Source organism: Cyrtonyx montezumae, unplaced genomic scaffold, assembly GCF_038088225.1.
Source record: "Cyrtonyx montezumae isolate F1298 unplaced genomic scaffold, pur_monq_1.0 scaffold_0, whole genome shotgun sequence".
In the NCBI taxonomy this organism is placed as follows: domain Eukaryota; kingdom Metazoa; phylum Chordata; class Aves; order Galliformes; family Odontophoridae; genus Cyrtonyx; species Cyrtonyx montezumae.
The window spans coordinates 52834754-52862744 of record NW_027071824.1 but is presented as its reverse complement, the minus strand read 5'-3'; the positions used below and the strand labels follow the sequence as shown (position 1 = coordinate 52862744).

General features: G+C 45.3%; 2 protein-coding genes across 4 annotated transcripts; one reads left to right on the top strand and one right to left on the bottom strand.

Annotated features, from left to right (window-relative positions):
* Nucleotides 1-295: 295 nt before the first annotated feature.
* Nucleotides 296-4168, top strand: MTRES1 (mitochondrial transcription rescue factor 1). Of its 3 annotated transcripts, none has more exons than XM_065735346.1 (4): nucleotides 296-390; nucleotides 1477-1912; nucleotides 2611-2691; nucleotides 3700-4168. In XM_065735346.1, the coding sequence occupies exons 2-4, from the start codon at nucleotides 1485-1487 to the stop codon at nucleotides 3866-3868; spliced, it is 678 nt and encodes a 225-aa protein (XP_065591418.1). In that variant the 5' UTR covers nucleotides 296-390; nucleotides 1477-1484; the 3' UTR covers nucleotides 3869-4168. The 3 variants fall into 3 exon arrangements, with proteins under 3 accessions (XP_065591418.1, XP_065591399.1, XP_065591408.1); XM_065735327.1 differs by having other exon boundaries at nucleotides 298-390; nucleotides 2611-2683; nucleotides 3692-4168; XM_065735336.1 differs by lacking the exon at nucleotides 296-390 and adding an exon at nucleotides 442-534 and having other exon boundaries at nucleotides 2611-2683; nucleotides 3692-4168.
* A 2987-nt stretch (nucleotides 4169-7155) lies between these two features.
* On the bottom strand, nucleotides 7156-26820 carry BEND3 (BEN domain containing 3). The gene is made up of 4 exons (XM_065735313.1): nucleotides 26679-26820; nucleotides 17299-17343; nucleotides 16632-16855; nucleotides 7156-12031 (listed from the first exon to the last, which is right to left on the bottom strand). The coding sequence occupies exons 2-4, from the start codon at nucleotides 17330-17332 to the stop codon at nucleotides 9779-9781; spliced, it is 2511 nt and encodes an 836-aa protein (XP_065591385.1). The 5' UTR covers nucleotides 17333-17343; nucleotides 26679-26820; the 3' UTR covers nucleotides 7156-9778.
* Nucleotides 26821-27991: the final 1171 nt, after the last annotated feature.

Here is a 27991-nt window from a genome sequence, read left to right as displayed (position 1 = left end):
CCCTAGCCCAGGTTGCACAGGTAGGCGTCCAGGCGGGTCTGGAACGTCTCCAGAGAAGGAGACTCCACCACCTCTCTGTGCAGCTGTGCCACTGCTCCGTCACTGCACTGGGAAGAAGCTCCCACACACGTTTGTGCGGACCTTCCTATTCTTTTCAGGGAAGGCTCTTCACCAGAGGGCGGTGGGACAGGCTGCGCAGGGCAGCGGGCACTGCTCTGAGCTGCCGGAGATGGAAGGAGCGCCGGGACACGGCTCTCAGACACAGGGTTTGATTTGCCGGGCCCCGGCAGAGGGCGCCGAGCGCGGGCTGAGGCGGCCCCGCCCCGGCCTGCTAGCAGCGGCGCGGGGACGGCGGCGGCGGGCCCGGGCCTGGGGCTCCGGGGTGCTGAGGTAACCGCGGCGGCCCTGCCCTGCTGCGAGGCTCGCTCCGGAACGGGGCGCAGGGAAGCGCGGGACGGGCCGCGGCCGGGCCTGGGCCTGGGCCGCGCGGCCTCCGCGGGCACGGCGGCCGAGGGTGGCGGGGCCTGGGCCGAGGTGAGGGCCGGCCTGAGCTGCGCCGTGCACGGGGCGGGTGGAGGCCCGGGAGACGCGCTCGGCTAGGATTTCAACCGGCCTAGGTTTTCAGCTGTATGCCTTGTAGTCTAAATTGCTGCAGTGAGAGCAGAGCTGTTCGGGTTGTGGTTATTTCTCTGCTGTCAGTAGTCGTGGACTTGTCCCTGCTGTGGTCCACTGTACAGGAATCCCGTCATGGTTTCAGCAGTTCACTGTGGTATCAGAAAAACAAACTCTGGTCTAATGCAGTAAACGGATTTTGGCACACACAGCCATACAAAAGCCAGTGTCACATCTGGCTAGAGAGGTGCCCCCACCTGCGGGGAAGGCCCCAAAAGGAGCTGCACCAGGGCTGCTGACACTGGTCCTATTGCAGTGTGCAGAGCCAAGCTGCTTCTACTGAGTGATGCTGCGGTTATGCGTGTTCCCACTTGGAGCACTTTGCAGCCTTCCCTCAGCCAGGAGCAGTGTGGTCTGAGCAGAGCCCAAAGCTCAGAAACCTTCAACTCTTTGGGTTTTACTTGTGGTATAGAGCAGGTTGCTTTCACCAAGGAGGAGTCACAACAAACGTAACTCTCCCTTTGCTTTTTGTGAAATAGCTGTCTGCTTCTGGTGTGTCAGATGAAGGGAGCAAAGTGCCACAGGTATGTTTAGACAGTTAACAGTAAACTGCAGAAGAGGAATGGAGTATTCCATTGGGACTTTGAGCACTGGCTTCCCATCTGATGCTTTGGCTGTCAGTAATGATGGGCAGTATATGAGAAAGCACATCAAGATGCCCACTGCATTTAGATGATGCACTGTGCAAGGGAACTAGATAACCATCTATCTGTTTGTTGTAACTGTTGTGCTGTCCCTGGAGAAATCCTTCCAGTAGTCGAAGCACTTGCTTGTTTTGAACTGTGAATGTTTATTTCATTTAAGGGTGTACTATGACTGGCTTCAGGCTCCCTGCCACTGTGTTTAGAAAACTGAATGTCTGGGTTGGACTGTGGGAGAAATTCCCCTCTCATAACCTCTTTCCCTCTTGGAGAAGAAGCATATCCTGCAGCTGTCAAGCAAGCACAATAAATGACCGAAGATGGTTTAGCTTTTCCCCCGCAAAACTCTGTGCACTAAGACTTTCTCCAGAATATATCTCAGTACTCTTTCTGCGGAACAAAAGTAGCAAAAGCTCAAAGAGGAACAGACAAACTGTACAGGAGGACGAGGAGGAGGAGGCAGATGAACAAGAGAACGATTTGGAAGACGAATTGGAAGATGACCCCAACGTTGTAAAAGATTACAAAGATCTTGAAAAAGTAGTGCAGTCTCTGCGATATGACATGGTCATAAAAGCTGGCTTAGACATTGCGAGAAAGTAAGTATGAAAAAGAACCTGCCAGTGAGAGAGAGAGCATACAGCTGACAGCTGTACTTTGATACCCTTTATTGTTAGAATAGCTATTTTTGAATGTAGCTGTTTTGAGTTGGGATGTCCGGGGTGTTTTTGTTTGTTTTGGGCATTTTCTATCTATTACCATTCATTGAAAATGAAGAAAACATACTAAGTAATGCAAAAAAGATCTAATTTGAGACAGAGGGAATAAATAACATTTCTTTAATGGCTGTAGAAATAGATGAGGGTGTGTGTGAATCTAATAGACCGGATCAGGCAGGTATACATTAACTCTACATCAGTGGGTCAGATCTTGAACCTCCAGGAGCCTTATACTGCAGTGCTGTTAGTATATCCTGATCACTTAAAAACAATTGAACTGGCTGGTGCAGGACTGAGGACTTTTTATTTGTTGGGTATTAGGGAGATAACTCTTCAGAAACAATGGCTTGCACCTCTAGCACAGAACACCCACAGTCTACTATTTCATTTACCATCTATGAAAGACTTTACTTCCAGTTCAAGTCTGTCCTGTCCTAAAATAAGCAATCCTTTACGTGCAAATTAGAGTTGTGGAGATATGCCTTGCATGTGAATGGCTTTCTTGTGTGTTTGCAAATAAACAATTATATTTGTTCTGCTGCATATTGTCAATGCAATAAAACCTTGTTTTTCTTCAGTAAAGTAGAAGATGCATTCTACAATAATGAACTCAGGCTGAATGGAGAAAAACTATGGAAGAAAAGTAGAACTGTAAGACTCTTTAACATTTAAATATTTTAACATAGTACAAGAGAATAACTGAACTGTGACCTCTTCTTTTTCTTGTGTCAGAAGAAACAGCTGCTAAATGGCTGTGCAGAGGTGAATGACATTGCTAGTGCCACTTGCAGCTTTGTGTGCGTGTGACTGTGATTCCTGGGGTAAGGTGCAGATAGGAGACCTGTGGTATTGAAACTGGCTGAAAGCAAGAAGGCAGGTGGCAGCAAGGACAGAGCTTTATATGTTGCTGAAGGAAGCGACGATAGATATGAGGTTGATGGATTAGAAGTGATTAAATCTGAGGTATTGGAGGAGCAGGCACATGGTTAAAACTTGATGATAGAAAGGGACTGAAACTGAGGTAGCCCAAAAAAGGTTATCTGGTCTGTAAGAGAGCACACTACGATGCGCACACAGCTGGCCATGTTCTTCCACAGCAGAGCTCACCCCAATGGTGACCAGCACACCTCTATGCACCCTTCAGGCGAGGGGGATCCAGGTGGTATTACTGTGGTCAAAAGGCAGTAAGGAGAGAAGTTTTGGTTCCCATTCCCCTCAAGTTAGGGCGAGTTTGTAAAGGCGTACTGCTTTTGTGGGTTTTGCAAGGGGGCACAAAGTGCTGACCAGTGCTGCTCTTTACAGCAGTTCAAAGTGTTCTAAAGGAAGGAGGGAGGATTTTGCATTTGGCTGCTTTGTGTTGTATTGATAGAAGAAGATTGGCAGGAAACCCTATTTGGTAATAGACCCAAATTACACCTTTTCCACAGTTAGGCCTTGGCTGTAATCCAGGAAGGGCAACACTCCTGGCAGAGAAGGTCACAAGGAGACATTTAGCTGCTGCTTGCCGGGGCTTTCCTAAAATCTCAGTGGGAGGATGGTTCTTCCTCCCCCGAGAGATTCAGGAGAACAAAAGGAGCAATGTTAAGACGGCCCTGAGTGCGGGAATTTGTTTTCTCCAGAGAAGGCTTACAATTGCTCGTCTCCTCTTTCTGTTTCCAGGTGAAAACTGGTGACACGCTGGATCTCTTAGTAGGTGAAGATAAAGAAACAGGAACTGCTGTAGTGATGCGGGTAGTCTTAAAGAAAGTATCTAACAAGACTGAGAGTGAGAAGTACAAAGTGATTTTGAGACGCTGGAAAAACTTGAAGGTGCCCAAACAGGATGTACTGAAGTAGCAGGGGGGTGCATGTGGCAGCATGAGATTTTTTTATTTTTATTTTTGCAGAAAAGCACATCGTTTGTTGTTAAATATGAGTTTTGGTTAAACAAAATGACAGTACCCTTTTTTAAGGGCTTGTGTTAGAAATATCTCCCTCTGCCGTGTACATCAGTGCTGCTGTGGTAAACGCCTGTCACTTCTTGCAGTCAGTTTTGTTTCATGATACTGTGGGATAAAATACTCAGCCCTCATATTTCCAAGCAATTTCCTTACAGATGTTATATATAACGACTCAATAAAGATGAATTTGATCACTGCTGCCTGGTTTCTGTTAATCAGGTTATACTAAAGCTGACGCCACTGCTGTATTTCCAGATTCATTACATAGTTGGGGGTTTTGTATATTATATATACTTATATGTAAAATTGCTTCCTTTTTTAATTACTGGTTCGATCCTGGTGAACAATACCAACTCCATGCTTTCATATGCTGTTGATACAGTACAAAAAGATACTGATTGCAGCAGCGTATTCTTAAGCAGGAAACTTCACAGTGACAGAAGATTCATCAAGGCAGAGATCTCTCATGAAGGCAGCTCAGTGAGGAGGCACACATCTTGCTCATTTTCACCATTCAAATAACCATGCGGAGGAAATCTTTTTGCTGCATACCGATTTCAACGTGGCACTTAAAAGAGTATCACTTAAAGTGGCTGTAGAGATCTGACCAAAGATCAGACAACACTGTAACACGCCTTTGTTACTGCAGGAAGGTGCTGTGCTGGAGCGGGCACCTCAGGTAATCACCCACGCTTGTAATATTGAACATACACTTCTTTCAACAGAAACAACGCACTCAATGAGCTGTGACACAGATGTGTATATGTCTTTAACATCTACACCTGCAGGTGTGTGTGTGTGGAGGTGGGAGCACTCATTCAGCCCACGGTCTGCTCCCTACCAAGTGTCCAGAGCCCAGAGGGGAGGGCAGCCCAGCTCAAGCAGCAGGAGCACACAGCAGGCCGCTTTTCCTCGCGTGTTCCTGACATCCAAGTGGGCAGGCAAGAAGTTGTTGCTCACAAAGCACATGTAAGGTATCGGCCTATCAGGTGTATCTGGTACACACTGATAAAGCAATGGCTGGATCTTATCCAGAAGGCTCTGCCTATTCTGTTTTCGTAGGGAACCTTTGCAGACCGTGCTAACGCACTGCCTTGGAGCTGACTGAAGTTACACGCTCCTGAAAGCGTCGCGATGGGAGGAACACCTTGCCTGTGCCAGGGAGCTGAGCACCACAGAGCCTGGAAACTGTGACAAACCACTGCTACGCCATAATGAGATTTGTGAAGGAAATGGGGAACGATTAGCTGACATTTGTGCGTGGGGGAGATATTAATAAGGTGATCTTCCTCCAGTCTTTGACAATCACCATTTGTTTTGCAAACATCCATTAGTGCAAATCTTAGTACAATTGGACACGTGCTCAGTGCGCTCATTTTTAACTGATCAAAGCAAAAAAGTAAAGCATCAATAATCACAGCTCTTCCCTTTCTGTAAGAACCAAAGGCCTTTCAGCTTGCTGTTAATGAAAAGAAAAATGCTCAGAGGGGACTGCAGCCGCAGTGCGAAGTGGATCAGGAAAGCGAGCAAGCAGCAGCCTGCCCACACCACAGGGTTCTCCTGCTGCAATCATTACCCAGCAGAGACACCACTCAGAAAATGACAACAAGAGAAGGGGATCTGCTGGATGTTAATGATACAGCACAGGAGCTAACGTGCTGCTCATCAGAGGAGGTGGAAGGAAAATATTCCCAATCTGACAGGAGTTTGCTTCCAGCCTTCTGCTGCAGACTGCCTCTCAGGGCACAGCTTACACACATGACCACGAGCATGGTGTGGCCAGGAAGAAATTACTGTCCCAATTACTGGAAAGTGAACATGGATGATTTCTATGTCAGGGATGGTAACAGTGAAGGCTTCAAGAGCACTGCTAATATTAGCTATCTGTCATGAGTTCTGCTGGGACAAGAAATTAGAAAGGAAGAATAAAGACATCTGGATGGGGACTTCTTTCTTTTTCTTGGCCTTACCAAAGACAACCCAAAGAGAGGGCACTAAAACTCATTCAAAAACTCCAAGCACATTTTTGTTTGTTTTTTGTTTGTTTTCCCACAGAACATTAGTTAGGTAAAAAACATACCTGCCCTGGTGCTAACGGAATGGCCAGAACAACCCCATGAAGTCACAGGAACTGAAGCAGCTTTGACAGTGCCAGTGGCAGATTAGATACACTCACGAAAACCATAGGTTTGAAACTGCCACACTGCCCTCCCAGATGTTAAATGCAATCAACAGAACACCTGTCAGCCAGTGCCATTACCTCAGCACAGGCAAGCTCCAGACACTACATTTTCTAGCTGCTCCACATCCCTTTAATCTCTGAAACAAAAGCTAAATGAATTACCAACAAAGCCTGCGCATTATTTTTTGTGTTTCCTGGGGCTGTAGAATTAATAGCGCTCCTTCCAGCATAAAATTAATGCGCCTTTGTAGAGTGTTGAGGATGCAGTTCGGTTTCCCACTGATATACATAAACCAATTCACAGAAATTATTGACACTCAAAAAAAAAAAAAAAGTATCTAAGCGTATTATATGCACCTGAGGACAGGAAAAAGAACAGTTGCGAACGTTTCCTAGAACATTTGGTGGCTGTAGTGCGTAACAAAGTGGTTGACTTTGTAAGTAAGGATCCTCCTCATTTGGAACGCGGTTACCTAAGCCAGCTGAATGCAGTTAATGGCCAATAAACCAACATGCGATCCATCTCCCTTTTGATTGTTTCATTTTATGTCTTCTACAGAGCTCCTAAGAAAAGGTTTTAATATGTGCAGGCTAGGAAAGGCAGCAAAATACAGAGCTGAGGTGCATCAACAATCCTTTCAGAAAGCTGTTAGGGGTGAGATATTCGGTGCTATCCTTAGACAGGGACACGATACTCACCTCAGCAGGGTGCACTGACCTGGCAGGCAGAAGGCAACGCCGCTCCATAGGAAGTCAGCGCGTATATGGCTATGCTCCAGACATCTGAACATCCAGCAATCTTCCTGCTATTTTGGAGAGGGCAAGTTTGCTCCTTTAAACAAAAGGCAGAAGAAATGGCTGCTGCAAAGCAAGGAGCTTTCACTTACGCCTTCAGTCTGACTTGCTAAGATTATCTCGGATCTTAGTAACAGCCTCTATAGGGAAGAGAGCAAGAAGCTGCCGTGTCACTGTACTCAGGCAATCACCAGACAACATTCCTCTTGTATGAAAATAATATACCTTTAATTTATTTACAGGACAGACCAACTGGATGAAGTGGCTGCACTTCGGATGCACTGCAGGAGCTTTTTTCTTTAGTGACCCCGCGTCACCATTCATATGTCTCTGTTTTCTTCACAAAGCATACAATCAAACAAATCGTGAAGGATTGGGAACAGTGAGACAAAGGAATGTACACAGCAATTAGACATAAGTTAAGAGAAAACAAACGGTGAAGATCTTTCTGTACCCACTTTTGAAAATGCCATTTTAAGAGCTGAAAATTGGTTTTTCATTACTCAGTACACAAGACAAACTGTTTTTTGACGTGTCAGGAGATATCGCAAAGTGACAACATCTACAGTAAAACCCAGTACAGCTTAAATACACATGCTAGCTAGAGTAACACCTGTCAGTGGTACAAAAGTTGAACGTTACTGACTTCTTTTGGGAGCTTCAACATCACTTAGTGGTAAGACATGTATGGCATCAAGATAAGAAAAAGCAATGATAAAGGAAAGCCGCACTTAGCGTTCCTTGCCCTGTGGTCTGGCATGCACAACAGGCTGTTGGTATTTTCTGTGATTTCATATCTCCCATACAAGTGCACGTAGAAGACGTCACAGAGGCGCTCGGTAGCGTACAATTACAAGAGAAGGTCTCAGTTTCTGGCACATTCAATTTGCTAAATGTATGCACTGAAATGAACGATAAGATGCAGATGTTGCGGTATCAGTTCTTTATCTTTGGTAAAATGTTTTCTTTTTTATTTTAGCCATATTAGCTCCGATATCCATTCTGTGCACAGCCTGCTATTGTTTAAACCAATGGGAAACATTTAGATGGATACAAACAGTATCAGCGTATTGTTTAATACATTCATGACTTCCTTCATACATTCTCTGAGAATGTTGCTAGCACGTGGGGAAAATGAGCAAATGCACACCTGTTATGATGTACTCCTGGTTTAACACACCATCCTTCTGCTAGTACTCGCCATTAGGAAAAAGTGTTCCATTTTGCTTTTTAAAGGGAGGGATCAATATGACTCTAAGAACAATAAATTCTAAAAATCTGAAGTAAAAATATTAAGTATTTTGTATCTTCTTACAAATGCTAAAATAGAAAATTACACTGGAACAGACTTCAAATTCAATACTATGACCCATTTAGGAACAATTAAAAAGGACCACAGAGAACATCAACAATTGCTCCGAGGCGTTCCAGTGACGGTCAGTATGCAGTCGCTGCCTCTACTGACTCAAAAATGCATATCTGACACTCCCTCATCATTTACATTACCATTAAAAAAGAAGAAAGCAGTTTTAAAGCTGTGCTCTCCATTGATAAATCCTGTATCAGAGTCACAGTGGGTTCTGTGTGGCCTAAGATACATATGAACATATTATTGATGCAAACTTGACCGTATGAACCTAAGTTATACATACACAATTATGTCTCCAAATAGCTACTAATTACACTAAATCAATTTGGCTAAGTGAGCGAGCTCGATATCCCTACATCTGAAAAATCCAGACAGTGCCACACTGATGCAAAGAGCGAGTTACGTTACCACAGCTCACACGTGGGGACCTGTAGCACTTCATTCCATCCCAAAACCAATCTTTGCAGGTACCTTTTATTTATGCAATTTAATGTTACTACTGGGAACCTTCAGAATCATCATTTTGACACAGTAAGGTCTAAAAGTTTTTGAAGTCCTTGTTGCTTATCTTGTTATTGTTGTTTTACAGAGAGGCAGGCAGGCAGGCAGGCAATGGCAATACATTCCACAGGTGCGGGCTTGGGTCTGTGCCGCTGGCTCTACTCGCACAAACCATCCTCAGTCATGCCAACCATGGCACTGGGCAAAAAAGAAAACTCACAGGGGCAGGATCAAGACTGGGGTGCCAGTGTAAATAAACATTCACACTGTGTCTATGCTCACATCTCAACTCTTCAATAGTTCTATTCCTAGAATGTTTAGAAACAAAATAAGAGCAACAGTCAAAAACGGAAATAAGGCCGCTCTGAGCCATTCCTGGACACGGTATTACTGTTCTCAGTATCTCGGTATCAATAAGAACAAAACACATTAAAGCTGCGATTACTGTAGAAGCAAAGTCAGATGTTCCCACGACTCCAATGAATATGGCACTTCCAAAAAGCATTATTTTTGTAACTTTCTATGAAGTTTAAATTTCAAACTCCAAATGAATTAATATGATTGTGTATAAGGGTGAAACGAAATACCGCCCCTGAAGAGCACCACATTTAAAATATATATATATTAAAAAGTGATAAAAAAAGGAAGATGCAGAAATGGGGAGTGGCACAATATAGTTTCAACACACGTACCTGGACCAGTGAAAGCCATGCTCTTAGTGAGTCATTAAGAGCTCTGTCACCAATGACAGGATCTCTACCCATGTACAAACCCAGTAAGCCACTTCCCACTGCTGCAGTGCCCACATAGATGCAACACACACGTTAAAATGCAACAGATTTAATGCCTAGTTCTCCTGGATGCTGAGCAGCCCCAGCCTGACAGGCCCCTCGGTCTAAAACAAAGCATAATCCTGACAATAATTTAGTGGTCAAAGTCTTAGGAATTCAAAGAGCCTGTCACTTCTTTACTTTCTTTGCTTTTTTCAGTATGTCACACTTCTTCCTGTTAGGACGTCGGCATCTTTCATCAATGCTCGGTATACATTCATAATGCCACACTTCTTCCATTTTCTCCACGGGGTAAACCGCTTCCACGTAATGACGGATCAGTCTCAGTCTGATGGGATCCAGCTGTTTTTTGTTACAAGCACCTGAATGGTTGTATTGCAGTCTGAGATTTTCGGGAGTAAAGAGTTCTGGGAAGAGTCTTACGAGAAGCCTGGCAGCGAAGTTTCCAACAGAAAGGCTCTGCTGTACGATCTCTCTCACCTCCTTGTCAGTCAGCAAATATGGAGAAGGCACAGGGAAGTCAGGGTTAGGAATAACGAGTTCGTCGAGTGGTATCTTGCAAAAATCCTTGCTGCTCCTTTCGGGTGGCAGTGGTGGCCCTTCAAACTCCTCTCGAAACCTTTCGGGGTTTATTGCATAGCTGAGGAACTCCCTCCTCTCAGGCCCCGGCATGTGGACCTTCCGCTGCTGCTGGTACGAGCGCCGCTGCTCCGTGTCCCTTCGCCGACACCTCTCATCAAGCTTCCCAACAAACTCCAACATCCACACTCTGTCATTCTTTGCCCTTGGGTACAGTATCTGCACGTAATGCCGAATTAATTTAATCCGAGTGGGATCAAGCTGTTTCTTGCCCAAAGACCCACTACAGTTATATTGCTTCCGTAAGTTTTCATGAGTAAACAGCTCGGGAAACAAGAGAACAAGCAGCCGAGAGGCAAAGTTGCCTATAGAAAGACTGCTTTCATATATGTTCTTAATCTGTTCTTTGTTCAAAAGGTAATCGGGAACAGGGACATCAAAATCAGGAGGGGGAAAGTCAAGTTTGTCAAAGTCAATGGGCACAAGCCATATTTTTTTTGAGCGCCTACCTGGTTTTTCATATTCAAAACTGTCTTCCACTTTTATGATTGATACATCATCCGGTAAACTAGAAGAGTCGTAACAGTCATCTCTCAACTGATCACATTCACTTCCATCCATATACACGTTTTCAAGTTCTTCATTTATTCGCTGAACGCACTGCTGCAACCAGGCTTCCTCTTCTTGTACATCTGGAAAGTAAATTTCAGTGTACCTACGGATTATCTGAAGCCGATGAGGATCCAGCAGTTGCTTCCCAGAGTCCCCATAGCAGCTGTACCTTTCAGCTAATTTTCTGTGGTCAAAGAGTTCCGGAAACAATCTATGTAACAAAAAAACACAAAATTCCCCTGGAGAAGAAGCTTCATCTAAAAATTCATTGAGATCCTGAGCATCTAGAATGTAGTCTGAGGCAATGACATTACTCCTGTCCAAGGACAGAGCTTCTTCTTGCTCTTTATCCTCAAGAAAATGAGAGGAATCCACCTGTTCAGTCTCATAAAAACTGGATGACTGCACATTCTGTGGATTATTTTCCAATTCCCTTTGAGCCCAAAATCTATTGAAGAAATCGTTGAGTTGAGGCAAACACTCCACCTGCCACACAGCTGTACTCTTCACAGAAGGATAACAGACTTCCACGTAGCTACGGATAAGCTGCAGATGCAGAGACTCCAGCTTCCTCTTGTTAGGAAAGCCACATGCACTGCAGTTCCTGTTGAACTCGTCGTCGCTGAAGAGCTCTGGGAAGAGCTGTACCAGTAACCGGCAGGCAAGGTCTCCACCTGACGTGCTTTGATCCATGAGTTGTTTGAGCTCCGCAGAAGTCAGCGTGTACTCGGGGGGAGGCTTGAAATCTGCCACACACTCCACTGGACTGACTTGCTTTTTAATTCTGCTCACCTCCAGAGACAGCAGGTCAACCTTATTGTGAAGCTGGGTCATATTGGAACTGAGAGTGTTAAGTGTGAAGAACATTTTCTGTATCAAAGAGTATATATTTGGGTCAGACTCTACAGCGGCAGCCGCCGCAGCGAGGGCTGCAGCCGAGTCCCTCTTGCGTTGGTCGTTCAAAGTCCGAAGATGCGAGGGACTGCTGGGGCTGATTTTTTCATACAAGTCATAAGAGGCAAACTGTTCTGCTCCTGATGCATTCTTCTTCTCTGTAATTTTGTGTGAGATGCCATAAAGGGGTTTCTTGTAAGACGAAGTGGTTATGTCGCTGAAGGGTTCTTTCTCACAGAGCCACGTCACATTGGGATTCTTGTTCTTGCTTGGCTGCTCTGCATTTACCTGAGTGGGTGAGCCAGTATCTCGGTTCTTCATGTTTGAATTGGAGCCCTTTGAATGAATAAATATTGTATTAGTGAGACTGCTTTAAGAATATTAGTTACAGATGTGTGCTCCTTAAGCAGGCATTGTTACATAAAAGTGCAAGGTCAAACTGTCTCCACGAAATTCAGTTGTGTTACGTACATCAAATTAATAAATCCATTAGTAAAATAAGTAAACAAAAATATATAGTAAATTATTTATTATTATTATTATTATTATTACTGCTACTACTATTTTGCCTTGGCTTATGGCTTTCTCCACAGGCTAGAAATTAAATTACAGTCCTTAGCACGCTTCTCCCACCGACTTCTAAATACTCTCCCAAATTAAATATCATTATGCTTATGTGTATGAGGATCTTGATCCGCAGAGAACTCGGGTGGCAGCAAGTCAGCAGGAGAGCCAAGAATAGAATCTAGATTTTCTGACTCTTCGTCCTGTGACCTTGCCACTGCTTCCACCACCTGCATTTAACATTCCTAGTGCTCTCCTTACGTTAGCTTTTGAAAATACCATGAAGGCTATTAACCAAAACTGTCATCATTCTCTTCTTGCTGATGCCAGAAATTTATATAGTTTTATATTTTACTTTTTTTATCTTTACAGTGGTTCACAAATCTTAAAAGTTTTAAGAATGAATTAAATATTTAAAATTATTTATGTATGTAAAAACTCTTTTTAAAAAGTTAAAATTATCTTGGCATTGCACATTTTTAAAAGGATATTTTATTTCTGAAAAACAGAGACGTTTAATTTCCAATTTTCTGTATAATTTATACAAGAAACAGAAATGAACTCAAAAGAAATACAAAATTTGCATTCAAATGGAATGCAGACTTCAGGTCTGAGCTGAGAGCCATAAGCAATCTGAAATTCTAGCAAAGACCCTTCTACAACGAGGAGCTGGAAGTAAGGATCCTTTCTGAAAAGCAGCACAGTAACAGTTGTGAAATTAATCTGGTCCCTAGGTGTCCTCATATTTGGCATCTGCCTACTCCAGTGACAAACTGAATCTAATTACTTTTCAATTTCTAAAGCAGTCAATGCACGCTTAAACAGAACAAGCTGTTTTCTACTCCAAGTTTAGGAACCAGCAGACCCAACAAAACTGAAGTTGTTTCTGCTCTCATTCACATCATGCAGACCTACACATGAAAACCTGCGCATACATTCAAGGCTGTGTGGACGGTTAGAAAACTGTCTCTCCAGTCCCACTCATCTTAGAGCCCATTTGCTGTGGTGCAGTGGGAAGCCAGAACTGCGGAGCAGCACCAGCATGTGGTATGACACACCCCACCTACATCAGCATCTCTGTGACTTCCAACAATCCGAAGCACCAGAGGCTGATGTGCAGTCACCCAAGCTGCTCCTGCACTGGGGCTGCAGTCGGCAGAGATTCCCTGCACTCGTCAGTGGAGGAACAGGAAGGCACTTCCAGCAGAAAATGCAGCTTCCCAAGCAGACGTCACCTGAAGGCAGGTCATGGCAATCCTCCCAGACAACAGGGATCCATGGGTAGCTCTGCTCCCCAGTGAGACCCCAGTCTGAGCTAAAAAAAAAACCTCCTTTAACCACTTTAGATCAAAAGAAAAAACAAAGCTGCAAGGTTTTTTTACTATAAAGTGAACTCTGCTACCTAAGTAGCCAGCCTTTTGGCTAACGGCCCTGCTCACAGAGAGTAGTCCAAATATTCCCTCACGTACAGAGTATGATTCATTCACCTCCTTCTTTTCTAAATAGCTTGCCAAGGTCACCAACGGTCTGCTAGTTCTCCTCAGAGCTCCTGCCGTTTTTTCCTTATTTAATTATACAACAAGAATTGGCAACATGAGGGTACCTCCAATTAGTGCACACCTTGTGCGCAGCGCCAGGACAAAGCAAGATGTGGATGTGTATCCAGCAGCACAGACTCACCACCTTCAGTGCCTTACTGCACCCTCAGGCCTGGATGCGATGTGCTGGGGTGCAGGAGCAGGGCTGAGCCCTGCCACCAGCAGCTCTGTGCTGGGTCTGGCTGCTGGAGGGACCTGGGCATCTGCCTCGCAGAGAAACTCACTCAGCATTCCACTGACAGATGACAATGAGTTCAGGCCTATGCCTCAGCACTGTCAGAAGCTTTCTTGTCATCTTTCCCTTTTGCTTTGCTTTCTTGTCTTTATACAGGTTCTGGCTGGGGACAGCACTATTCACAGCATAAACATAGGGCTTTAGGTAAATTCTCCTGTTAAGTTCGTTTTTAATATCTTTTTAATTAATTTTCCTTAATTTTTAAAGAAACTGATCTTTAGTGCCAATTAGCATATTTCAGATGACACTACTCTGCCTTAGGGTTAATATGTTAATGTACTGTCAATGACAGAAGTGAAGAAAATCTTTGTAAGATAAAACATACATAATATAGCACTGCCCTTTATATTACATTTGCATAGCAAATTGTTGGACCATAAACATTCTTTGAAAATGTCCAAATTGCAGCACGTTGGTAAACACTGACCGACACAATTAACTGTGAAATGATCTCTCACATCATCTCTCAGTGTCCTAACCCAACTTTTAAACGTTGTTTAGTTACTGCTCTCCTCAGTGTTAAAGTGCAGTGCAGGTAATTTATGAGCTTTATCATGCTTTATACACAAAGTCTCAACGTCCACAACAATAAAGAACAAAACATTCTAGCACAGGATTAATGAAGAATAAATATGTCTAAGCAAGAAATACAGAAAACAATTCTACCAAATATTTGAGAACTTGGAAACATCTTGCATGGAAATTCTTAAAATTTAAGTTCTCCTACATGACATTCCTCTAAAACTACTTTGAAGCAATGTAGGAAAAGATTAATTTCTGGTTTAAATCAAAATGATTTTTTTTTAAGTGAAATGTCTTCCGCTAGGAAGTCACCGAGTAATATAAACACCAGCCCAAGAGTACAATTATGTAATAGAAAAAGTACAGCTCTAATTATATCATAGACAGATGTCTACGTGAAACGTAACACAAGCACAGTACTCTCAAAAATATTTTGTTCTCTGTTCAAGCAGAAATAGTTAATGAAGTCATCAGCTAAAACAAAATATTTGTACTGGAAAAGCAGTGCACTTTAAAAATGTTGTTAGGATTGAGGGCTGTTTCTGGTTGGTTATTTAACTAAACATGCTGATTCACTGGGGTCAGCTGAGAGAGTTTGCATCATTGTAACTGGGTCACTTTCTGACATAATAAATTCAAGGTTAATTCATTTCAAATAAATTTTAAAAATGTATTAACAGCAACCAGCAAAGCACAAAGAAAGCACAGTTCAGAAAACAGTGAGTAGTTCTTTTTTTAAGATTCGGAACGAGTAAAATAATTGTAAAAAGTATAAGAGAAAGGAAATAAAAGAAAGAAATAGTGTTATAAGATTAAAACCTACCTACCACAGGCACACAGGAGAAAAAACAGAGCCCTGAGAAGCCAGAGAGATGACAGGCAAGAGAAACAAATATGAAGAGCTATAGCTAGAAAGGAGAAATGAAATGCACAAATACAACTCGGGATAACTGGCTAAGTGGCAGAACAGCAGAAAAGGATATGTGCATTAGAGTAGGTCATAAACTAAATATAACCCAGGATTGAAGTTATTCAAAAGAGGCTGAATTTGAATCTAGGTTATTTTAAAGAAGTGCTGAGTGTGAAAAACAGGAGGTCATTATAGTGCTCTGGAGGGTGTTAGGAGAGATGTGACTATCCAACACTGAAAGCCACCCTTCTGGGAATCTCAAAGAGATCAACAAAACTAAAAGGTGATTCCCAGAGAAGAGCAGAGGAAATAGACTTAATTCTAGGAAAGGAAGTGTCTAGGAAGGGCCAAGAGTGGATGGCACCACAACAATTTTCCCAAGCACAGTCTTGGGTTTTTTGTTTTTGTTTTTACAGGAACAGAAGGTCACTGCTCTCTCCACTGAAAAGAACAAGGGCAAAGAAAAACCAGCGCAGTTTCAACAAAGGTTAATGAAAGCATCTCTGGTTATTAGGGAGGTGAAGCACTAGAAGGGGATAACTGAAGAGATCTAGAACCTCCTTCACTGGCTGGACAAATGTATGGACTGCCACAACTGGGATGCTACAGAAGTATAACACATGCCATTCCAGGTGTGCTGAAGGGTTCTGCATCCCTGCATTTTTATCTTTTGAGTAATATGCAAATTTATACATGTCACACTGACACCAAAATCTGCGTCATGGAAGGAAGGGAATTACAGCCCTGGTGCTACTGCGGCTGAGGATCCAGCTGAAGGACTGTGTGATGTGAGAGAGGCTGTAATCAGAGTCAGACCGAGTTATGCCAAATCCCTACCCGCTCCTACTTTTCTGAAAAGCAACAAAAGTATACTTCAAATGAATGAATTAACCTATAAGTGTATGTCATCAAAACAATTGCTCCCAAGTTAAAGAAATGCCCAGACAGATTCTGTGTGCAAACTGGGTCAAGAGAAGCCATATTTGACTCATACTCATTACTAATGCAAATCTTGTTAAATGACTTGCATTTTTGCTCGTGACAGCACTGAATTTAGCCTATAAAATATGAACAGAAAAATCACACAGTCATGTATAGAGAAGTCACCTCTTGTGTAAAGCGTCTTTTCTTCACACTGGGTAAGACATCTTGCTGGCTCCCTGAACCATCACAACCAAGTGAGGTCTGTTTCCATTTGTTGGAATCCTGTAGGCAAGTAACTGCGCCATCCACTGAGTGTTTCTCAGAAGATCTGGATGTTACCGAGCAGTCTAGAGCTTCATCTTCATTTTCTGTTTCTACTTTCACAATATTTTTTTTAGGAATTTTTACTGGAAAAAGAAAAGGTTTAGAAAGATAAAGCACTCTCTCCAGAAAACCACGACAGCCTTAATACAATTTTTTTTGTGTTTTGTTTCTCTTTATGAAAATGTGTTTTGAAGAACATCATTATTTTTTTATGACTTGCACAATAAGTGTACGCTGAGGCCACCCCAAAGTCCAGGTTTTGTTACGCTAGGAACCATACAGTCATCCAGTAAATGACGGTTTCTTCCCCAAAGAAGAGTCCAAAGTATAAACGAAGTTACAGCAGGAAGATTTTTTTGGAGGGGAAGGAAGGATGCAGAGCAGAAAATACAATGAATAACAAAGCTTTTCAGAAACTGCTAATGTAGTCTGTCCTGATCCAAGCACATTCTTTATCAGATTACAAAGCTTCCATTCAACAAGTATTTTTGCCTGGTCAGAAAATATACAACATATGATATTTTACCTTCATCGTCATCAGTGATTTCAGCTGAATTCATCTTCTATCTCACTAAGGAACAAAGCAAAAACATGGATATCAGCATCTTCCAGAAACAAGACACATCTGCATGCACTTTTGTAATTGCTTTTACTCTACAGCCATTACGCATTAACAGCTCACAGATAATTTCCAATCTCTACTTTTGGAGTCACTAGCTATTTTCAGTACATTTCACAACAATCTATAGACCTGTAAATACATTATACTGTAGACAACATATGATAGCTAGGAATGTATTGAAAATGACGTGTGCTTTTTTTCTGGTATGAAGAAAAGTGAAGGTTACTCATATTTATAAAGTATCTTGTCAGTACAGAAATGAAAGTTAACTGCATTAAGTTCTCCAGCCTGTACTAAGTTACCTCAACTTAACATGGTCAAATGCTTTTTTGTTGTCACTGTGGGTGACCTCGAGTCAAAGAATGAAAACTCATCATAAAACGGAGCACACGCATATTGGAGTAAGCTCTCGCTTAAAAATCCTTAATCTCCTGTTATGGATTGCATAAATTGGAGCAGAGCAGTCTGCAGATCTGCAATAACTACTTTTCTTCCTACTGTAAAGCAATAGACTCTAATAACGAAAGAATGTTGCTGGCTTTTTTTGTAAGGATAAACAAATAATTGCAAATTATCCCGGCATAATTTTAGCATTATTCCCCATATCATAGAACAGCTTGGGCAGGAAGGGACCTTAAAGATCATATGAAAGACTCACTTGTATTTGTCTCCTTGGGAACTAATTTGGCAAATCACTTGGGATAAGCATCAGTATACGGACGTGTTCCTGAAAGGAACTCTACATCTTTTGGAGATCTACAAAGCAAACAACTTAATCAGATCTCACTGCTGTTAGGAGGCACACAGCTGCAACCTGACACTCTCAACTTGTAAACCAGTGACTGGAGAACTGCCACACACCTCTCATGCTCACCTACACGTAGCCTGACGTTTAATTGGTCCTAGATTATTATCACTTTACATTTTCCACAGTCAGATTCCTTTTTAATACAGTTGTCTTTCAACTGTTCCCGCCTATCCCTTAACTGAGGACTGAAATCTGCTGACGTTAGCAGGAAGACAGCTTCTCTCTAGCTGGAGCAAGTGAATAAAGCAAACAAACCATCAAAAGCCTATGTACAGCCCATGAGGGGGAATTATAGAGTTAAAATCTGCTCATCCTAGGCAGCCTCATAAGCATACTGTATTCTCACACACTTGTCTTCAGCATGGCCCTCGTATACTGCCTTGTAAAAAGCATCTTTAAGATAATGTGCGAATGTCTTCATCTTATCACCAGAAAAATGTATGCCTCAGTTATACAGAGTTATGCCATAAACCCCCCAGCTATCTGCTGCTTCTACCATAATTTCAGAACTCGCATTTATGAACTGCAATAGGCTTAGCTCTAAGGGACACGGTACAAAACCAAAACGTGGATGTGCTCAAGAACTGAGACGCACAATCTTTTTGTCAGGGCCAGAGGTGAGAGCAAGCGAACACACCAACAGCACGGCTGCAGAGCATTCTGTAATGGGAATCTAAGTGCTGGAGCTTCCCAGCCCAGTCCTGGACTGCTCTGTTAGAGGACAGCACTAACAGCTTGTATGCTAGAAAACATAGAGCCAGGACAAAAGGATACAAAAGCAATGCTGTGGGAACGATGCAAAATATTGAGGAGAGGACATACGGAATGGTGTTTTCTTGTAACTGTGAACATTACTGCTATTCAAACAGGAAGACTGCATTAGAACTCCTCTAGGAAAATACTAGCAAATTGGATGTAGATAATATACAAGGATCTGAATGACCACTACTTAAAAACCGGAAAAGAAGTAAAAACTGAATCAAAGCGCACACTCTGGTTAACAGTTAACTTTCTAAACACCAAGCAGGCCAAGCGATCCCCAGCTCGGGTCAAATAATGTTGAGGCAGAATGTTTTGTCCCACTTGTTTGAAACATAGTGCTGTAACTTGGTTTTAAATTACCTTTTGAACTGAAATTTGCCAGAATACAATTAAAAGCAGATAGTAAAAAGAACATCCGACTCAATGCCTAGACTTGATTTGAACTCTCAGATGTCAAACAAAGCACGAGCTCCAAACTGTTCCTTCTTGTGAGCCCTAGTAATCTCTCTCCTTATCTGGTTTCCTCTGTTATGATATTTGTAAGAACACGGGCATTACAAGAAAATTAACCACAGACAGCGGCTTCTATTGAGAGTGAAGAGTCAGCTGCCCCTGTAATTTCCTGCCACACAGCCCCACCTGCTTCCCGTCAGGCATGGCTGCTCACCTCACCCTCCACTGAGCTGCTCCAGCTTGATAAACTAATATGAAACAATTCACTACTTTTTTTGATGGGTTGCTTTTCTTCTGATTCAGAGGGGCAACAGGTAAGGGAAGCAACCAGGCCTGACACCAACATGCCACTGGCAAGGTCCAACCATTTCACACAACTCTTCCACAACACCACCTGCCTATGGGGAAGCACCCGTGCACACGTGCATGTGCCCGCCCAGGCACAGCTAGCATCACAGCTGGGTGCTTCATGCTCTCCCACAATGCTGTTTGCAGGGAGTATATGTGAATAATAACTATTTCTTCAGTAGAAGAGGCAGCATTCTGGTCCAGACTGTCCAAACAAAAAGGCCACAGAAAAGAAGACTTAAGGGAACATGGGATGCAATGCTGCAAAAAGTTATGAAAGAAAATCTTCCTCTAAAGCAAAAACTGGACGGTTTCTTGTAATGCTGAGTGTATAAACATGCATTATTATTACTTCATACATCTTTTGTCCAGAGATAGAAGTGCAATGCGGGGCTGGGGACAGCCAAGCCTTGACAGTGCCACAGCACGTGCCTGCTTCCTGTGAAAAGGAGATCTGGTCCAAATAGCAGGAGCTAGTACATTAACAGCCAGATCTTGATCCTAATGAAGTCAATTGGAACTGGCTAAGCATCAGAGTTGTCACTGAAACTTCTTGTTACCAATCAGAAACCTTAAAGTTCAAGTTTAGAAGCTTTGCCTGTAAATATTTAGGCTTGTGAACTAAGATATCTTAGAAGCCTTTTCTCCAAGTTCCCTGGTTTCTATCATGTGTATAAAGTTCATTTCCAAAAATGTACGATTTAGAAACACTTAATGCAACAGGCTAGGTAATAGAGTAAGTAAACTTAAACTTTTTTCCTTCTGTGCTTATGGTTCAACACTCAGAATAACTTCTATCACCTCCATGATGGATCTTGCATCTCTGAACATGAATTGGACAGCTAATACTTTATGTCCCAAACAGCCTCTGCCACTGCATACAGGCAGTCTGCTTCTGGCACTCATTAGCTAAAGCTAAGGATGAACAGGAAGATAAGCAGCACTGGACAAATTCAAGTATGCAGTTTATAACTTCTATGAAGTGAATGTCTCAAAAACACCTTCCTGACTTACCAGTGTGCACTCACCTTCCTATCTAAACTGTTCTGATAGTTGGTATTGCAGAGATACCTGTACCAAGCACAGCAAGGTGTCATGAACCTGCACGATTTCAGCCCTCACCTTGGAAGACATAAGCACTCCTTTCAGCTCAGTCCTCTATACTTTTGAAACAGTTAAAAAAGATGAACCACAGAGGAGTTTTCTTAAGATGGTGACCACTTTGCTTTCCTAAGAGAAGTGAGTAACAACACTCCGATTTGCAGTCGGATACAGACAACACTATTCATTTCATCCTAACATACAACGAGCTTATTGGCAGAGAACTGACTCGAGACGCAGCACTGTGCCCTCCTGTTGCAAGTTCAAACTACTTCAAACAAATAAAACACGGATAACAGTCAATCTCTAGACATTAACCTAAGCATTTTATTCGTGATCTTGAGATCTGCAGCAAGACCCAGAAATCCCACTCAGCTACATGCTAAACTGGTAAGGTGGTTACAGCTTCTAGATGTCATGCTCCTGGTGGACCATATATGCAGAGTCCTGCTGAGATTGCTGCACGAGGAATTACTCTGCTCACATTCAACAGAAAGAGTTTGATACTTTAGCACTCTCACAGAGGACAACCATAAATGAGCACAGGGCATTTCACTTAACGGTGGCACAGTGTTTAAAGAGGTATTTGGGAGATTTTTTATTTTCCTGCTATTGATTTCACACTGGAGACAAGACTCAGGTCCCCAGATCACAGATAACTGGCCTCATCACCTGTGACAGACACTCTGGAGGGCAGGCAGGAAGGCAAGCCCTAAGCCTGAACATGAGGGGACAAGCAAAGAAGGGGAGTCCCTAGGTTCCAGCATGCCTTGGCTGCCACTATCAGCCAAATCCCCCTCCCACAGACCCTGCTCTCTCTTGTCAGATCAGCCAAGTGAAAGGGACAGTTCAAGAAAGGGAAAGAACTTTATCTACTTCCACTCACAGCACTTAGGAACATGGCTCTTACTTCGAAGACCTACTGGCTCATAGCGTTTAACTGTGTCATACCATTTGGTAATGTTCAACTGATAATACAGAATTACGGAATCATAGGGGTTGGAAGGGACCACAGGAGATCATCTAGGCCAACCCCTTGCTAAAGCAGGGTCCCTACAGTCCCTATGTCCCTGGACACAGTACATGATGTGGCCTCACCAGGGAAGAGTAGAGTGGGAGGATCACCTCCCTCAACCTCTTGGCCACACTCTTAATTTTTAATGCAACCCAAGATCCCACTGGTCTTCATGGACATCAGAGCATGCTTCTGGCTCACAGCCAACCTGGTTGTCTACTAGGACAGCCAGGTCCTTCTCTGCAGAGCTCCAGCAGGTCAGCCTCTAACCTGTACGGTTATTCCTCTCCAGATGTAGGCCTCTACACCTGTCCTCGTCAAACTTCATCAGTTCCCTCTGCCCATCCCTCCAGCCTGCCCAGGTCTCGCTGAATGGCATCACAGCCTTCTGGTGTGTCAGCCATCCACACCTCCCAGCCCTGTATCATCAGCAAACTTGCTGAGAGTGGACTCCATCCCTCCTTCATCCAGGTCATTGATGAAGATGCCAAACAAGACCTGACCCAGCACTGGTTTCCGGGGACCACCACTAGCTACAGGTCTCTAAACAGACTTTGTGCTGCTGATCACAACTCTCTGAGCTCAGCCAGTCAACCCGTTCTCAATCCACCTCACTGTCCACTCATCTATCCCATGCTTCCTGAGCTTACCTAGGATGATGTCATGGGAGATAGTATCAAAAGCCCTCCTCAAGTCCAGATCACTGCTCTCCCAACATCTACCTAGCCAGTGATGACATCACAGAAGGCTACCTGATTGGTCAAGCACCACTTCTTCCTGGGGAGCCCACACTGACTATTCCTGATAACTTCCTTCTCTTGGAGATGACATCCAGAATAAACTGCTCCATCACCTTCCCAGGGATGGAGGAAGGGCTGATGTGCCAATACTCATTGCTAACAGAGAAGCTCAACATACAACTCAAAGCTGCAAATTAGAGAGAATGGAGTAATGCCTTTACCAAAAAAAAGTTTTGGAATGTTTATGCCTCTCTGCCCTTTTACAGGTAACTGCTACCCTGAAACTGCTGTTGCAAATAGAGCTAAAAATGTCATACATGCACCAAAATTGTGCCCATTTGAAATATGCACAAAAGCCTTATGGATTAAGAGCACACAGATAAAATAGATTTTATGAACGTAACATAAGCCTGACCAAAATCACCCCATGATGAGCATTCTCCTCCTCCTATTTATACCTAACAATTACTACTTTGTTGGCCTCGGAGTTGTTTTTTTTTTTTTTTTTTTGCTTACTGTCTTGTATGATTACAACCATTATAAAAACACATTGCAAAAAGAAAAAGACCTTGCTGGTAACAGAAGATCAAGTCAATTCTCTTCGCAATCACTCTTAAAGAAAGCCAGATGGATCACCTTTAAGTTCAGACTTAAAAAATGCTGCTGCTCTATCATTTGTACCAAAAAATAACTCAATACTCACTAAACATCCATACCCAATGGAAGTCCTTACAACCAGGGAAAAAAGAAGCATAAAAACCATGAAGGACAGTACAAAAGTGCACAGATGCTGCATGTAATTCCGATTTTATAACACGGGAAAATTACCATCACAAATTTAAATGAATAATTAACTAATACAATAATTATTGTCACCGGTTTTATAGAAGTTTGCTGTTCACTTTTTCGATTGCTTGCAAAACACTGTACTGTTCAGTTCAGTACTGCACAGCCAATGCGTACAAGCTGCATCTCGAATGCACACAATCCTACTGCATATTTGAATATCTTCATGTAGGTTAGAGGTATGTCTCCAAGTCTTCATTACCAATACCTTGCCAATAACATAGCATCATTTTTTTCAGACATTGTGTACTATGAGATGTTTATTCCTTCTAACGCCTCATGGTGGTACATTGCTTCATGCATAAAAGTCACAGGCTTTAATGAGAACTACTCGAGTTTTGTTTACATCCAAAGAGGTGAGCTGTTATTTACACTTTGGTCAGAAGATAGGACACGTGATGTTTGCTAGTAACATTAAGAATGTGTTTAAAAGCACATGTGGAAGAAGTCGGTCAACTTCCTTGCTTTCAGCATGCAGTGAAAGTTACAGCACTTAGGTACCCTAGCTGAAGAGCTGATACTGTAAGGAGGTAAAATCGGCTACGTTTTACAAGATGAGCACGCAGAACTGCTGTTATTTAACAAAGCTGGCCTCATTACAACAGGACTTGATCCAGTCAATGCTACGTAACAACAGCGTGGCTTACCCAAAGCCAACCAGGGACAGTTTAATTTATTAGATAAGAGACTTGATAGACATTAAAGGGTCTGTGGTCCTGTTCCCTGCCTCTGCACCTCTGTCTGTACTTCATGTAAAGCACGTGTTGGAATAAACAATCCAAAAACTCATAAATAAAAAGGACAGAACGCAGAGAGTCCAAAGGAGTCAAGGGGCTGGAGAAGCTGCTGCAAGAGATAAGGCTGAAGGAGTTTTAGGCCCTTTCGAGCTGCGGAACAGAAGGCTCAGGGGGCATCCCAGTACTTAACAGGTGGCCACAAAGAAGAGGGAGGATCTCCCTTCACAAAGAGCCACACGGAGAGCATAAGGGGCAGTGGCTATGAGCTGTACCAGGAGCAGCTGTACCAGGAGCAGCTTCACCTTGATGTAAGAAAGAAATGTTTTACAGTGAGAACAACCAATCTCTGGAATAAGGTCTCGAGGGCCATGGTACAGTCCTTATCACCAGGACTTTTCAAGACAGGTGGACAGAGCGCTGGATCATCTCACCTAGGCTCCCTTCTCTAAGGAAGGCCGGGCCTGATGAACTTCTGAGGTCCTCTCCAATCAGGGCTGTCCTGCTACTCTTAAAACACAGCGACCAGCTGATCCTTCCCTGGAAGAGCCCAGGCGCAAGACACCAGCTGGATGGATGCAGTTCCATCCTCGGCAGGGCGGTTCTAACTGAACACTCTGTCCTTTGTGGTGTTTCAGAAGGATGAGGCCAGACTAACTCTTTGAAATGACAAAGTCGCTCCTGAGCACCTCTGGCTCAGGTGGTCCACGAGCTGCATCCCCCCTCCTGCACACTGCTCACCAAGCAGCTGTGGGCAGCTCTTCTGCTGGAGCAACCCGACAGAACTCTGGGCTTGGCTGTGTCATACAGGTCTTTCACATCCTGCCTGCAGCACTGGGTTCAATACTTTCAACACTACAATTATTCTTGGGGTGCATCTGATTCTTCCAGTTTATTAAAAACAAAACAAAGAAAAAGAAAAACCAAGAAAAAAACCCACTGCCACTCAAATTCACGTTAACAGTTACATGTAAACACCACTCCAAAAATGTCTCGGTGTTTGCTTTCTGTTCAGTGGGACAGTGATTTGACTTTAAACATGGCAGAAATTTCACAACACCTTCTCAAACTAACAACAACAACACAAGCATTTTATTCTGAAGTTTTTAGGCATTTTCATTAATATTTTAATTTCCTCTTTAAGCGTTCTCCTGTTGCCAAAAACCTCATCACCACACTCATTTGCATGACACGGAGAATAAGCAAACAGCTACAGCTCACCGTCAGTATTACTGCTACCTCAAACTTCTTCACTAAAACCACCATCACAGACAGAAAGGAGGATAACAGAAAGACAGAGAACACTGTGAGCTGCACTTTGCATGTGTACAGTCAGGTTTCCTTATAAATTACTACTTTTTTTTTTCTGAATGTTGAAAAAGCACGGGAAGTCACAGCTAGCAGGTTGAAGAAACAAGTCTGACGCCCAAAGCCACTTCAAACTGAAACTGTTTATTATTTCATAGAAGCACAGGACCATAGGAGCAGGAAGGACCCTCTGGGGAGCACCTGGGCCAGCCTCCTGCTGGAGCAGGATCCCTACGGGTTCCTATGGAATAGGACTCTTACATCTGTTATCCAAACAAAGAGCAAAAGGCAAACAGAATAGGAAAGCGCGCTTAGAGCAGATGTTTTCTATTCCATCACTTCTGTGACTGCAGGGTGCCGCCGGTGACCCCAAAATGGAGGCTTTGAATACAGTCCACAATTAACGCCCTGTGCTCGGAAAACAATATTCCGACAACACGAACGCGCTGCAACCGTTAACTGCTCGTATTAACCCAAGCTTTAAAACCACGCTTAGAATCATTTTCAGCGAAGCTTTACCCTTCCGGGCAACGCAACTCCCCGCACTGCTCGGGAAGCTCCTTCGCCACGCAGCGCACAGGGACGGGATGCTCGAGGCTCCGCGGGGCACGTCCCACCCGACCCCAGCAGCGCTCGGGGACGATCTCCCGCAGCCCGCGGGGCCGCCCGGTTCCCGGCGGGCGCGGTGCCGGCGGGGAGGCGGCGGTCGCCACGTGGGAGCGGCGCGGCCCCGCCCCGAGGCGGAGGCTGCGGCGATGCCGCCCCGCACACCCCGCACGCGGCGGCCGCGGCCGCTTCCGCGGTCAGAGCCACGAGCCCGGGCTGCGGCGGCGGTTGGCGCTTCCGGTCCGAACCCTGCCCGGGCGGATCTATGTGGCCGGTGCGCACGGGGGGGGAGGGGGGGAGAGGGGGAGTCGAGGCGAGGGCGGAGGTGACGGCGGCGCGGCCGCCCCGCTCCCCTTCCTCCCGCCCGGCGCTGCCCCTCCGCGCGCCGCGGATGGAGGCGGCCCGGCCGCGGCGCCGTCGCGAGCGGCGAACAAAGAGCCCCCGCCCGCCGAGCTCCGTGTGGGGCCGGGCCGCGGCGGGGCGAGGGGCCGCCTCCCCCCGGGGCCTCCCGCCGTGCCCTCCCCGCTCCCCCGTTCCCTCCCGGCGGCGAAGGCGGCACTTACCGGGGCGCGGCGAGGGGGCGCGGGGGCCCCGGGACGGCGGGGGCGGCTGGAGCGGCCGCCGCTGGTGCCCGCCTCTCCCCCCCGCTCTTTGTGTGCGAGGGTCCGCGCGCTGCGCTCTCGCGTGACGTGACGGGACCGTGTGTCATTTCCGCACAAGGACACCGAGCCCCGAGCCGCCGCGGCCAGCGCCACCCGCCGCCCCGGGGCAGGGGCAGAGACGGGGGGTGGGGGTTGGGGAGGGGGGGGGGGGCGGGGAGGAGCGGGACTCTCTTTCCCCCGGTCCGCCCCCGCCCCCGCCCCGCCGGGGGCACGCGCCGCTCCCGCCGGGGACCCCGCGCGCGGCCCCGCCACGCGCGCGCCCGCCTCCCGCCCGCGGGACCCGGCCGCACGTGGGCTGGCGCCGAGCACGTGGCCGCGGGGAGCCGCGCGCCGCCGTTATCGCGCCTCCCCCCAACCCCCTCCCCTCCCTCCCCCCCTCCCGCTCCCCGCTTCCCTCAGCCGTCGCCTCGTGGCCGCCCCACGCGGGGCCCCGAAGCGATCCCCGTGCCCGCAGCGGCTGGGGCCGGCCGCGCGGAGCTGCGAAACGGGAAGAGCTCTCCGCTTTAAGGAGTATCCGTGTCGGTGTTCACTGTTTTGACAGCGGCGCGTGGAACGTCAGCCTGGCGAATCCTGCCCGTTGTGAAGGCGCGGAGCTTGCGGGCCGAGCCCCGGAGACGGAGCCGTACCTAAACGCGAGGAGCGCGGCCCGCCGGGCGGGCTGCGGAGCGCTATGCGGCGACACGAAGCTGCAGCGCTCCGTCACGGGGATCACGCGGCCGTTCCCCACACGCAGATGCCGTCCGCACGGCAGCCGCTCTCGCCGCGCTGTCATTGTTTCGCTTCTCCCGCGGCCGAGGGAGCCGAGGCTCGTGTTGCTGCATTAGATGCGTGCCGAGCGGTTGGGAAATGACTTTCCAGGAACGAAACCTCTCCGATAAACCTGCTGCCCCATCAGTAGTTCAGCCCTCTGCTGTAGGCGCTGCCGCCTTCCCTAGGACTGAGCAGTAGAGCGAATCCCGAAAAAGGTTCTGCTCCCTACAATTTCCCTCACCGGCGGAGCCGCCAGCTTGCAGGCTGCTCCGACCGACCACTTCACGAGGGGACGATTTATTAACGAGACAGGAATCTACAGCCAGCGATTCGTCCACCCTGTAGCGGTACGGGCACTTCCCGATAACTTTCCTGGGTCGGTTAGCACTACGAAGGTGAAGTTTCCAGCGTGATTTGCCCCCTGCCTTGTTCGCAGAGTTAATCGAGGGTTTCCTTAAAGGGTA